This window comes from Syngnathus scovelli, chromosome 17 (genome assembly GCF_024217435.2).
Source record: "Syngnathus scovelli strain Florida chromosome 17, RoL_Ssco_1.2, whole genome shotgun sequence".
Taxonomy (NCBI): Eukaryota; Metazoa; Chordata; class Actinopteri; order Syngnathiformes; family Syngnathidae; genus Syngnathus; species Syngnathus scovelli.
In genome coordinates, this window is record NC_090863.1 from 2,451,973 (window position 1) to 2,466,450 (window position 14,478).

At 45.4% G+C, this 14,478-nt stretch overlaps 1 protein-coding gene across 4 annotated transcripts in view; it reads right to left on the reverse strand.

Annotated features, from left to right (window-relative positions):
- gpc5c (glypican 5c) overlaps positions 1–10,179 on the reverse strand; it is a 117,327-nt gene extending 107,148 nt beyond the window's left edge. For 2 of the 4 annotated variants that reach the window (XM_049746845.2, XM_068648655.1), the window contains exons 1-2: positions 8,612–9,097; positions 1,648–1,809 (exon numbers count right to left, since the gene is read on the reverse strand). In XM_049746845.2, the coding sequence (XP_049602802.2) occupies positions 1,648–1,809; positions 8,612–8,792 (343 nt within the window). In that variant the 5' untranslated portion in view covers positions 8,793–9,097. Of the gene's footprint in view, positions 1–1,647; positions 1,810–8,611; positions 9,098–10,031 lie in introns of those variants that run through there. The other 2 variants (XM_068648656.1, XM_049746844.2) reach the window with 2 other exon arrangements.
- Positions 10,180–14,478: the final 4,299 nt, after the last annotated feature.

Below are 14,478 nucleotides of genomic sequence, written 5' to 3' on the forward strand. Positions count from 1 at the left end.
GTGGATTTTAAAGGGGGGGGGGGGGGGGTGTAACATAAAGAGATGGAACCACCCGGGAAGCTTTTGTGGTGAGCTGATATCAGGATTCTCGGTTTTGTGTGTGGTTGAGAAACGTGAAACTTTCTTTCATATGCTATCTGAATGGGAAGAAAGTCCCTTAGCATTTATAAATGTGGTGTGTGTTTGTAGAGTCATGACATGACAACTCCCACTCATGACAAAGCACAGTAGGGCCTTTTGCACTGTCCAAACAAGGCTAGGCCAATACAAACATACACACGCTGACATGCACAACATTTTTCATCGAACGGGCACTTTCTTCAATCCACTTCAGTGAGCATGAGAACAACAGACATTGCATTGTATTCAAACTGTGGTTAAAAAACCCACAACACAAAACAAAACTTTGCCAATGGAAAATATCATGGAAACACAATATGCAGAAAAGATGAGTTGTGACTAAATGAGCGATTGTGTACTTTCTCAGTATATTTATACTTTCAAATGAACTTTTGCGTCAAGTGACTGCATTTAAGTCTGGAGGATATCTTCCCAGGAATACACAATTGCAAAAAAAGTGGTACATTGTTATGGCTACAACAATTAAGAAGTGATTAGCTTGCTAGCAGTTTTAACATTGCAAAGTCCCCCTTTTAAGAGGAAAGACGGAACAATGGAGCTTCAAGGCAGGTGGCCTTTACGAGCATTTTGACAAACTTTTGCAAAGAACTTTGTAGAAACTGCTCTGTCCTTATGATCTAGACTTTGACATGAACTGATGGACACCCTAAAAATTGTTCAAGCATACGTATGATTGTTAATTGGTGTGCTACGTTCCACTCGAAGCAGACACACAAACAGCACAGAGACTGACTGTTCTTAGAAGGCTTTGCGAGTGGACCGAGCACCTGTGATGTCATCGCTTTCATATGTATACCCACCCCACCGTATCTGCTCCTATCCCATTGTTATTTTTCCATCTTAGCCTTTGCGGGCCACGCAGCGCTACTCCATCTTCATTCGGCCAGACAAGCTCAGACATGAGGTAAGACGTGAAGGAGCTTAATGATGATGAAAAGGGCAAATACCAGAAACACTTTTCTGCTTGGAACTGAGGAGAGGCCCAACTGCAGCAGCACTGCGTGACCTCTGAGAGAACAACTTTGACTGCACCGTAATCCCAACAAAATGAAAAGCTTTCATTTCCATGACAGCCATGTTACTTCTGACAAATTCCTTTCGGCTTTTTTCAGCTTTGAGAGTAAGATCAGTGGCGTCCGCTCATTTATTATGGGGTCAAACATGGCCTATGTCTACACAGCTTATTGTCTTGGAGTAATTGTAAGCTTCCGACAATGCTCTAACTATAAGATCCAGAAAACACAAAAAAAACATTGCATGCATCTCTCAGACAATGTGGGAGAGCTTTTGGTGAGGAAATGTTCCAATTTAGATGGTGCCGCTTTAGCATTGTGGTTAGCTGAGCCCTGGAGCATTTTAGTCGAATGTCAATCAAGCAGCAGAAGCAAGAACAGAATGTGCTGGATAAACCAAACATGTACTTCAAAATCAAGTCCATTTAAATCCATCCAGGAACACACACACACACACACACACACACATCTGATTTGTAGTCTTTGTACTTACCCTGGAAGGCATCCGAATGGCCAGCGATCAGGTGCTTCAGCTCGTAACTGTACAAGTAAATGTTGTGGAGGGTTTCCCGCTTCACTGCAAACTGGTAGCTTTCCTCCATCTTGCGGGTGCAGCAAGAAGGACCCTGGTGCTTGCAGACCAAGAGATCCACATCTAGGAGAGAAAGGCAGAAGATCTTGGCGTTACGGGCTCCTAATATGGCACAATCGACAAGACTGGAAGATCCACAGATTGGCACAAGCCGAAAGAAAAAAGGGGCGCTTGCATTGTCTCTAAAACCTGGTTCCATTAGCAAGGCTACAGTTTTGAGTCGACGCTATAATGCAATCATAATAGGTTTGAAAAAGAGCCGCTGATACTTGCCACGGCTAATAATAAACCTCTAGGAGCAGAAGTCCAAATCCTACGTAGTACCGTCGCTTCCGGGGGGACTACAGATTGATGTATACCTCATATGATTGTGCAGAGTGGAGCCCCACCGACTATGTGCGTGTTTGTATAGTGGCCCGAGTATGCACGCAGATAAACAGCCCATAACTCTGCTGGGAGACACACCATGGGAGGGTGGGTGAGAAAGTAGACCAAGTATTCAACTACATTTCCTGCTACATTTATTTTCCCCGCTGAATATATAAATATCTTCATGTTTTGTTGTTGTTGTTGTTGTCGTTAAGTGCAATTTGCCATTGGACCAAAACAAGCCTTGCATATCTATTACAAAGAGGCAAAGCGTAATCATGGTTTGACACAAGCCAGACGTTGCCCGTTATAGCATCAATGGCAACGACCACATGAAGGCAATGACCTAACGATGATCTAATAAACAGCTCAATCAGACTATTACATCAGCTGAAAACGAGGCCACCCTGTCCTGCCCCGTCCCGTCCTGTCCTGCCAGTGTCACCTGCTTCGCATCATCATAAACACAGCCATGACATCATTTCAAGTGCTCACAATGAGCCGGGTGGGTCTATTCAAACAGTCTTTTCCCACTTGCTTCCCTGCCCGAGCCCGTATGCACTTGGAGAGCCTCGTCATGCGGTAGCCTGATATGATAACGAAAGGGGGGGGGGGGGGGGTGGCTGGAAGGCAGGTGTTGTAACCAGAGCCTAAAGTATGGCCTTAGGACAGACCGCAAGAGCAGCGCCTCAGCGCCCAAATCCCTCCATGAAACACAATAGGGTTGCATTCTCAATCCCTCTTTCCCTTTCTGCCCCCTCGCTTCCATTTGCCTGGCATATCCTGGCGAGGCCCAATGGGTGTCTCTTAATGACTTGACGAGGCTCCATTTGTTCCCATCCAAGAACCGGACGAGTGAACCCTGGCTCTTCTACCCCAACTCATTAGCTCATCCCATTCTAAATGTTGCAAAGCGCATCTTGGCCATGCCGTCATGTCGACTCTGGGCTGTTACAATCAATATGCTGTGACACATTGCGATATCTTTGTAAGCAAGTCCTGACTGACTGCCAAGCCGCCGCTACAAGGCAATGAATGCGTAAATATAATTGACGGCTTCTTTAGCTACATGCCCATAGTGAGCTCATCGTGCTCTCATTTTCCTCGGTGTTAGCGTATTATTTCTCTGATATGAAATGAATATGCGGTGGACTCTCAGTAATCCAGGCCGACCTCGCCGTCCCGGGCGACTCGTCGGATGGAGTAAGTGATATGCAGAAAGCCTTTTGGCTCTTAAAGCCACCGCACCGCTCGGGGATGGTCTGACTGTGTCACAAATATACTACATACTTGCCTGCTCACTGTTTTTTTTTTCGAAACAACCGCTGAATCTTTCGAACGTGCGGAATGGAACCGCAATAAGGTTCAAGAGTCAGTCACGGCGCCCTCCAAACTTAGGTCTGATGGCTACTGTTCAGCTTTGGCGGGAATTCAGCAGCAATTGAGTTTGTCAAATTCAAGAAGCAGATCAGATGTAATTTATCCGGCGCTTTGGCAGGGTGAAAGCATCTGATTAAAAGCCTCTGACCATCGGATTAGGTTTCTGCGGCGTCTCCAAATTCAATGGGTTGTCTTGAGATAGCAGGTGAAAAGCTTCACATCAATGTATGCCATATGGCCATCAGCAAATTGATCCGGTCTCATAACTCTTCTTCAGCTCACGGGTCAAGCAAGGGCAAACAAATGGTTGACATCGACGACTTGATTCAATTTCCCAGAGGGGAGGCTATTTCAACAAAGCTAGAGGATTTACAAAGCGCCCCAAAGCAAATTAAAAACAAAATTAAAATCTGCTTTTAAAAACAATTGTCTGTTCAGTTTCTCCTAAAATGGCACAGATAAATCAGTCGATTTTCCATGCCATTTTCCTGGTATTTTTTTCTTTGATTTGATTTTTTCCCTAGACAGATGGAAGCGTAGACTACGGCTTCTTTGTCATTTGTGGCCACTGAATTTATTCTGCCTGGCTAAACCGTTCACACGCTTAAGACTCAAGTCTGAATCCTAATTCCCTTAATCATCCTCAGGTGACAAATACCTCGGGAGTAATTTACCATATTAAAGCTACAGCTCAGGGGTCTGGGCTTGTTAGCAACAATCCCTTCAGCGACAGTTCAGTGCACAAGTCACAACTATAATTGCGCCGCTTGCTCACATGCCATGTGCAATACACCGTGTCGCAAAACATTGTCAGAAAACAAGCAATTAAGGGTTCTTCAGCCTCAGGAAACTGCTTCCCCTTTGAACTTGTCTGATCCAGTAAGCATACAGGATACACATGCTTTCACAGATGGGCGGGGCTTCTTGGGCTGGACCGTGCCAAATGCAAACACACCACAAAGGAGTCTTTGCGGCATACCTGCATTTTTTGGACAACCTTAAAAGCAAGCGCTGGTGTTTTGCTATCCGAGACCTGTCAGAGTCTGGCACGCGGCTCCAAAAGCCGTGGCAAAGACAGAAAGCGCTGAGAGGCCAAAGCTGGAGGCCGATAGGCTGACAGATATGGACACCATCGAGTGTTTAAGAATGCCGTTGACCAACAATTGCCAATCAAAAGATTGCCGTGGACTGAAATCCAATAAGGGAGGGAGGGAGGGAGAAAAAGCCAGACTCAGACGAGGTAATCAGCTTCAGACTGGCGCGGCGCAACGCCGGTAAGGCCGCTGCGACAGACTAAGAACCTCTGAGGCGATTGCGACATTGCCGACGACATCTTGAGCTTTGCTACTTTGCACACGTCTTTTGAAGGATTCACATGTCGATGTGGAGAAGGACGTGTCCTCCGTTCCGTGCGTTAGCTCTCCCAGCAAGAAAGGCCGTGGTAAAAGGGGAATCCGAACAGGGAATGGACAGCCAATCAAAGGCCATGTTGAGCTTAGGGTTAGTTAGGCTTGGTCAAACTTTTGAGGCTCTAACTGGTTAAGGATGTAGCGATAACACACAGCATTTCCGTTCCCTTGCCGTTAATGGCGTGGCAGCGCATTTGCCTGCACCTCGTAACGACTGTAAACGACTAAAAAGACATGTTTCCACATCGCGGGATAAGCTCCGCTTGACGAGGGCGTTTGAACGGAGCTATCAAAGGAGTCGATGGGGTCTGAGGATGTTACCCAAGAAGCCAACTCCAGCGTCGCAGTCTGTACAGCACTGCTGAGCTTCTGTACAGTCTGTACAGCACTGCTGAGCTTCTGCCTGCCTGCCTGCCCGCCTGCCCACCTGCCCGCCTTGCCTGCCTGCCTGCCCGCCCGCCTTCCAAAAGATTTTATGAGTTAATCTCACGATGTGGCGTTTGGCTGCGTATCACAGCGCAGAAGTAGGACGCAATATATCTCTTGAAGAATCTCAGCGTAAGCAATTCACGTCAGCGATCGTCTTTGGTCTCACTGACCGAGGAACAAATTTGAAAAGCAGACCAAAAATGTTGTTGAGAAAATTCATTTCACAAAACAAACACGGAAAAACATGCATGTTCATTTTTTTGCTAATGGGACATCTGCTTTATTGTAGCCACGTTGACAAATTGATACTGCTATCAGTATTTACAATATCAAATGGTACCCTATTGACCTTGACCTCATATACATACGCACGCCTTGCATATCCATTAACAACACAAAATGCACACCCTCGCAGTGCAAATCTGCTTTTTTTTTTTTTTTTTTTTTTCTCCTAAACATGGCCATTTCCAGTTAGCAGTGTCTGATGTTCCCCCTTGCCGCAAGTCCTCCTGGCACGTTTCATGAAAAATGTGTTCACCGCACATGAATGAAACGCAGCACTGTATGCTGACACAAACATCACACTGTGAAAGGAGTTGAAATGTTGCCACTTCAAATTTCGACCGTTGCTTTTGTTGGCATTTGATCTGTAAAAAGCGACGCGCTGTAGCACAACTCTGTATACACAAACACACACAAACACACACAGCAAATGTCCCACTCAAACATCCCCACCGCTGGTAAGCACTTTAAAGACATGAACGCGTCTGACCCAAAACAACCTGCTCTAAAGGCGAGTGTCAATAAAAAGCAAAATAAGAAGCCCAAAATGCCCTGTTTGGGCAGCTGTATCGCAGGAGCAGATAAGAGACAAGGCTCAAAACAGAAGAAATGCTTCTTTTCAGCTATCACTATGAGGGTTAAGGCTTAGGGTCATTGAGGGTGATTCACATACACACCCATGGACCCAAAGGTTTTGGGACATGTGATTTTACGTATACGGACTGAAAACATGATTTGGACAAGAACGACAATTACTGATGAAATCAATTGAGACTGTCACACCCTGCCATTTAGCTCACACAAATGTGCTACGAATGCATCTCCCCCTGCTTTAGCTTGTCATGCTAAGCTTAATTGCGAGCTCCTTCCTTCTGCTTTCTGTGAGCACGCAACTACTGCTTGTAAATGAACCGCTTTGCCTCTTGTTGCTCCTGGTGACAACAAACAGCCGAACAAACAAATATCAGATGGTTTGGATGCACTTTCCGCCGCGGCTATCAATTGCTCCGCTCCAATGTCCAGCTTCATACTCAGAGAGGGTGGGATGCTTGGCCAGCTTCACATCAACCATATGGCATCTGCACATTTAAAGGGCAAAACTGCTAAGCACCGACAGGAGCGCAAAGCTGCTAGCTATGGACCCACGTCAATGGAACAGATGTTAGGAGGTCTGACGGTGTTAAGTGACAGAAAAACTAGTTGAACCCTCTCAAAATGGGTTTGGAGTTGATCATTGTTCAAAAACTCTTGTCTTTGGGCATAAGAGAAAAAACACATACCACAATGTGCAAAGACAATCTGATAAAGGAAACCAAAAGGCCGGGTTTTTTTTTCTTTTTTTCAGATGCACAGTCAGACCCTAACTCATTTTCTAGATATCATATCCAATACGCAAGAAACTAAAATTCTGAAACTTGTTCTATCGTCACTTATTTGCAATGAGTTACATCACTGTCCTCAACACCAAACGCCACACTTCACAAAGTATGTATGTCCAAAACATTGACAGTCATGTTTCCAAGCGCAACTTCAAACTGGGAACGTCCCAAATAATAGTGTTCATTGAGTTTTGAGATGCGAGTCATCATTCAGAATTTTGACTACTGTATGCTTGGCAGTTGTGGTTATAGAAGCAATTCCTATTTGACTTCACCAATGGTGACGCAGCACAGATAGATATACTTCTAGGCATATATTCTTTATCATCCTTGAAAACTGACGATTATCACAGCATCTTACAGAGTTACATCAGTAGGAGCATTAGTCTGTGCCTGCATGACCGTTCTACTGCTAAGGCAGGCACAACAGAAACAGCAGCACTGTTCACTGGGATGCAGCATTAAATCATGCACATACTTTTCAGTTCTTTACATTTTATTTCATTTTTAAAACACAAAGTGCAAGTTTTCCGCACTTTTCATTTATTTATTCATTCATTTGTGGGGGTTCTTTAATGGCATTACCATTGAATTCATATTATTATTATTATCATACCATTGAATTCTTATTAGGCGGCTCGGTGGGGCACTGGGTAGCACGTCCGCCTCACAGTTAGGAGGGTGCGGGTTCGATTCCACCTCCGGCCCTCCCTGTGTGGAGTTTGCATGTTCTCCCCGGGCCCGCGTGGGTTTTCTCCGGGCACTCCGGTTTCCTCCCACATTCCAAAAACATGCTTGGTAGGCCGATTGAAGACTCCAAATTGTCCCTAGGTGTGAGTGTGAGTGCGATTGGTTGTCTGTCTCTGTGTGCCCTGCGATTGGCTGGCAACCAGTTCAGGGTGTCCCCCGCCTACTGCTCGATGACGGCTGGGATAGGCTCCAGCGACTAAGCGGTTCAGAAAATGGATGGATGGATGAATTCTTATTAATATTTCAATGAGGAAATATTGAGACATTGGGGTCGTGGGGTGCTGGAGCCTATTCCAGTTGACTTTAAGGGAAAGACAGAATATAGCCCAGAATGAAATGGATGAAGAACCATTCACACCATCACTGAGTGGGAATGGGACCCATGCTGCCTGTATAGCAAGCAGGAGAATGTAGCACTACAACAGATGGCATTTTTCGTGTATTACAAATAAATTGATGAATATGATCTTTTTATTGTAGATACATTTCAGTGTTACAAGATCTAGCACTAATTTCAAATAAAAATAAGTTGGAAATTAGAAGATGGCAGATATTTAGATATAGATTTGATATTTTTAAATATATTTTTGGTATCATGTCAAATAAGTTTATTGAAAATTTGCTGCCTCCTATTTTATTTCACATTGTCAGCACAATAGAATGTTACAGCAAGTTCCACCAATAACAATGACATTAAATTATTGCATGGTACCACATATTTTACAATGAAAAAAGTGTTTTTCTTCAAATAATACTTTTGGTTTTTTTTCCAATTCAATAAAAGAGGTTTAGTTTTTTAAAAAATAAATAAATGAAAGCCCCCCAGATCAGTCATGCCACACTGCTGAGGACCGAGAGGTATCTCACCTGTGCCAGGTGTCTCCGGGACTCGATGCAGGGGGCCGACCTGCCTCACCTGGAAGGCGGCCCTCACCTCATGACAGCTGTACGCGCCCACCTCAAGAGCGCTCGACGCAAATAAGAGCGACAGCAAAATCCCCCAAACTCCGCGGAAGTTCACGCGTGGGCATATTCCTGCACGGGACATTGCCGCATGTCACACCGGACCGGAGAGCGAGCCTGCCTGCCTGCCTGCCTGCCTGCCTGCCTGTCTGCTGGATGGATGGATGGAGCCCTGCAGATAGTGCGTGCGCGCGCACGTGTATGTAAGTGTGTGTGTGCGTGCGCGTGTGCGTGTGGAGTCCGAAAAGAAGCGACGAGGAGTTTTTAAACATCTGATCCAGACTGATGTTTTGCTCACATTATTGGTCGGGAGGTGTGCAGTCTGCGCCGTGACACGGGAGAAGTGCTGCTGGCTGGCTGGCTATGTATGCGTCTGACTGTCTGTCCACGCCGTGCGCACGCACGCCCCCCTCCTCTTCCCCCCCCCCCCCCCCCCCCCCCCCTGTCATGACCTACCCCAAATAAAACTCACTCAACCCTTTTGTGTGCGTATCATTTCTGCACGTCCGCGTTTTCCAAATCAACCACTTGTGCTCTGGTTAATATACATCGACCTAAAGACGTCGTCACAGGTCCCAAAACCTTCAGTATGTGTTGGATTGCAGTCTTCGTTCAAGATGTAGGATACGACTTTGTTTGTATCGAGTGTGATGACTACTGGCTGTTATGAACGATACTTGCTCATGTCCATCAAATTCCAGCAGACAAGGAAAAACGGATTGAGTTTGCTGCCACCTACTGGTCAAACGGTTCATTTGCACCTTAGTACAAATTTGCGCAGAAAGTTTCTTTTATAATCCAGCCAAATGTTTGGCCACCAGGGCGCAATAGAATGCAGACACACAAATACGCATGCACAAATGCTCAGTAAGCATGCAAAAATGGTTTTTGTTTTCTCAGAGGATAAATACGTATATGCCAGTGTGTTTTGTTTCTATTGTCCGTCTACAGGTGCTGCTCCACCATTACTTTTCACATATCAATTGATTAAATTGTTGTCAAACCACAATATTGCTGTGCTCGCCCTTCTAAGGGATTTAGATCGTGAATGCGGTAAACAGCAGACTTGAGTTATTTTGAGTACAAATGTATTATTTTCCAACTGTTGATTTAAAAACAACCCGTGTTAGGTTAAAAATTGGACCGAACCAAAAACAATCAATTGGGTTGAGTTTTGTGCAAAACAAGCCAGTTGGGTGAACTTGACAACTTCGTCGGTCGCTCCAATTTTCAAACCCAGCAGTTGTACAGGCGTTTATACTGGTTATGGTTACTGGTCCAGTGAGTTTTGACAGCTAAATTAGAGGATAAAATTGTTACTCACTGTGTAAAATTTGCAGATTTTCTAGTGTCCAGAATGAACCGTGGTGGCCCAGCCAAAATCGTGCAGAAAAGCTAAAAAATGCATGCTCAAAACGCATGCTTACCTGGCAGGACACACTTCCGCATTAGTTAATTTCCGCTCATTGGGCGCGGGCACACCTTCACAATAAATAGCTGTTCCATTTGTCGTTGGTATTCGCCACCAGAGGGAGACAAAGCCCAGGATGACAATACTACTTCAACGCCTCATCGCTTTCTATCAGTAATACGTGCTTTGAGTAGGCTTCTATAGAAAAGGGCGATATGAAATCCAACGCATTTATTAATTATTATGATTATTATGATTATTATGAGGCGGCTCGGTGGCGCACTGGGTAGCACGTCCGCCTCACAGTTAGGAGGGTGCGGGTTCGATTCCACCTCCGGCCCTCCCTGTGTGGAGTTTGCATGTTCTCCCCGGGCCCGCGTGGGTTTTCTCCGGGCACTCCGGTTTCCTCCGACATTCCAAAAACGTGCTTGGTAGGCCGATTGAAGACTCCAAATTGTCCCTCGGTGTGAGTGTGAGTGCGATTGGTTGTCTGTCTCTGTGTGCCCTGCGATTGGCTGGCAACCAGTTCAGGGTGTTCCCCGCCTACTGCCCGATGACGGCTGGGATAGGCTCCAGCACGCCCGCGACCCCCGTGGGGACTAAGCGGTTCAGAAAATGGATGGATGGATGATTATTATGATTATTATTATTATTATGAAGGAAGGGAAGTAGGTAGGTAAGTGTGTAAAACAAGGTGGCGGAAATCATGATCAGTTTCAGAAAGCAATCACTGTTAGCACTAAACTTTCAGGTTCTCTGTTAGACAGCAAAAAGAAGGGGAGAAAGGTCAGAAAATGTGAACACCTGAATTTTGGCACTTTGTTCTGAAATTGAATGTTGATTGAATGCTTAGTAATTTTTTAAAACAAATTTTAAAATGAATTTCAAACTTTGTATTATTTGTTTTACTGATTTGATGAGTTACAATGTAATGTGTTGTATTTGTCTCTAATGGCCAGAAGATGGCGTCCAATACTTTTTTCCCCCTAGTTACCCAGATGTCCTTCCTATTCAATTATTACAGGTAGGCCAATTGAAAGTAGATCTATTTTTCTTTAACTGTAGATGTTTCAAATGTGTCTCTTTCTACTGTAAATACAAAATAGAAAAGAATAAAATAGTGTTTATAATACAAGATCAAAAGTATTTTGACATCAGCTTCAGTCATGGTGGGGGTTCTTTTCTTGTGTTGTCTAGTATTTGCGCTCATCTCTTCATATACTGCATGACCTGCCTTTAGCCTATCAGTTGTGGCCGTCTAAATGGGGAATTGAAGGGACTTACATAGGGTTAAAGCCTCAAGATTGAAGCCTTCCGCTGACGGTTGGAGAGGTTACGCTTTCCAGTCTCCCATTTTCACCTCTGCGTCTCGGATCAGGGGCGGTGGTCAGAGGCATGCCTCATCTTGATGGAAGCGCTGATGATTTAGTGTCAAGAAGCGTGATTAACTTGAACATTAACCCTCGCTGTGCAGATGGAGGATCAAGTACTCGAGGAAAACACTTGCTTGTGACTGGAAAGACACCACTCACTGACCCTAGATGAGCAGTTGGAAATGGTCCGCTCTGGAAAGCACTGCTGAAGGTGTTTCCTGTCAAGAGTCATTAACAAGTGTTATTGAGTTCATGTTGAAGAAATGAAACCTTTATCGCTGTGGGCAAGGCTTTAAGGTTGTTTTATAGAAAGTGTAAATTGATTCTTGACTGTGTTCCTAGTTGAACCTGCGGGCTTCACTCAAAGATTACAATCGATATCAAAGGTGCCAAAGATACAGATCAACTTTGACTAATATATGCGGGGGTTGGAGCTATGTGCTGGCCAAGGGCGGCCAGGCCAGGCCAAGGGCGGCCAGGCCAGGCCAAGGGCGGTCAGGCCAGGCCAAGGGCGGTCAGGTCAGGCCAAGGGCGGCCAGGCCAGGCCAAGGGCGGCCAGGCCAGGCCAGGCCAGGCCAGGCCAGCAGGCCAGGCCACCCTCGAAACAAATACTTCTTTTTTGTGTTTTGACATGCTAGCAAATGGTAATGTCTCAAATTCTGCATCATTGCATGCCGGAAGTCATATTTGAGCATTTCTAAAGATGACTTGCAACCAGATATGAAATATAGAGTGGTCATAAGGTGATGCACATTAATAGTAAGAGAAGAAGCCTTATGCTCCATTTCTCTTTGGGCAAGGATGTGAGTGGTGGAAGTAAGCCCGTGCTGCATCTTCCATGAGAGTCTGCCATAGTCTCACCATCTGTCCAGCTCTCCTCACCTGTTCGGGAAATGCAAGGAAGCCTCTCCGGGTCACAATTCAATCAGCACCGAGTCTAACACTACAACGGCAATCAATTAAAGCACACGGCTACTAAAACGCAAAGTCTGTGGTGTATATTCCAACAGATGTATCTAGTGATGACTAATTGATTGGTTTAACGGCTTTTATGGACTATTCATTAGCCTGTAACAGCAACGGGTCGATCAGTGCAACATCATTTTAAGCGTGAGTGAACTTGACAAGAGGGGGGACGCTCCAGGCAGCATTACAAGAGAAACGTCAGGATGCGCGCTATCAGGTTGTCAAAAGACAACATGGTATAACTAACTTGCGGGCTAAGTTTAAAAATGGTAGCCCAAGCCGTTATCTGCATTGTAAACAAGAACGGGATGTATACATTTCCTCTGTGACACGCTATTGTTCAAATATCCCCAAGATTCATTCGTAGGTGGGGGAAAGTTATTATGTAAATTAGCCCATTTGTTTCATAAGAGGCTAGCTACACTCAGTGTATATGCAGATCAAATATTTACTTGATTCATTTAAACACTTGGTGGGTAGGCAAGCACTCCAGAGACCTAATTATTTGTGTTAAGAAAAAAATAAAAAGTACATTTTCCATAAGTTCAAACTGGTACTATGTCTTTTATCCATCATATTCTATATTTATCTCTCATTTTTTGGATTATTTGGCTAAAACCGAATTTGAATCCAATGAAGCATGCATTCACTGGTGTATTTAAATGCCGTTCAAGCACAGATGAAGTGAGTATGAAGTGTAAACTAACATTCATTGGCTCCCACTTCACCCTCCTTTCTGTCCCCGAGGGAATGTCCTCCACTGTTCACAAAACAAAGTCGTGTTGTGCACGTAGGTAGAAGAATTTGTTTAACCCCGTTCACCCCCTCGGGATTCCCTCGCGGTCTGTGTTCATTGAACTCCTAAGGGATCTAAGTAAGATCTTTTACATGGAGGTCAGTCTGTATTGTTTGTGCCTGCCTGCCTGCTTATGTTGCCCATTTGGTCTGTACAGAGCGGCTGGCTTTGTGTCTGGCTAATGGAGCACATTGCTTACAAAAGGGAGGAAAAGGAGGGAGGGAGGGAGGGAGGGAGGCAGGGAGGCAGGCAGGCAGGCAGGCAGGCAGGCAGGCAGGCAGGCAGGCAGGCAGGCAGGCAGGCAGGCAGGCAGGCAGGCAGGCAGGCAGGGGGTGACTACTTTTTGGTCACAGCGTTTTACGGCGAGTGAGTGGCTATTTATGGCACGCGGCGTGTTGTCATGAGACAAGCAGACGACGCTCGTGGTCTAATCTGGGACTGTTCACTTCTGTAAAGCTCCAGAAGTGGAAGAAGCTTCTACATGGCTGGACATTTCTTACACATGATTTTCTTTTTGGTTTCAGACAGAAAGTGAAGGGGCATGGGTTAAGAGAAATGGAGTGATGGGTTGATGAGAAATGGAGTGATGGGCTGACGAAAACAACAGATCCCCGCCTAATCCTTTTGTGTCCACTGTGTTAATCCGTCCAAGCACAGCCCACCCCACCGCCCCAAATTGTATAGCAGGCATTCCCACCACACAAACAATCAAACATGTTGTACGAAAAAAAAAAAAAAAACGCGTCCCCCAGACAGTCTACTACAGTTCATGCACCTCCGGTTCAACTCGGCCTGCTTTAATCCCGTTCGCATCCTAGGCCGGCGGGAACCAGACTCTCATTTGCATGTCTTACTTTGTTTGCATACGTATGCAAACATATTTTAGGGTTGCCAGCGTGTGCATGCTGCAAAGCCAAATTGCACTTTTTACCCTTTTGTTTGCGTTCGCTTTTTGGTTTGCCTGCTGTGAGTGTAACAAATGCACTTACACGTTTGCAGCAAAGTATTTTTGTGTCTTTCGGTCTTGTTTACGAGCTGTAAAGGAGAAGGGGGGCGGCGACGGAGGATGGATGGGGTGAGGGAATAGGAGGGGGGGTGGAGGCGGTGGTTGCCAGGAGGAAGAGGAGGTTGAGTCTAATGAGGTCACGCCCTGGCAACCCAATTGGCTCCTCCTACTCTGCACCCCATCTCTCCACTCAGAAGAGGAGAATCGCCCCCTCCAAAA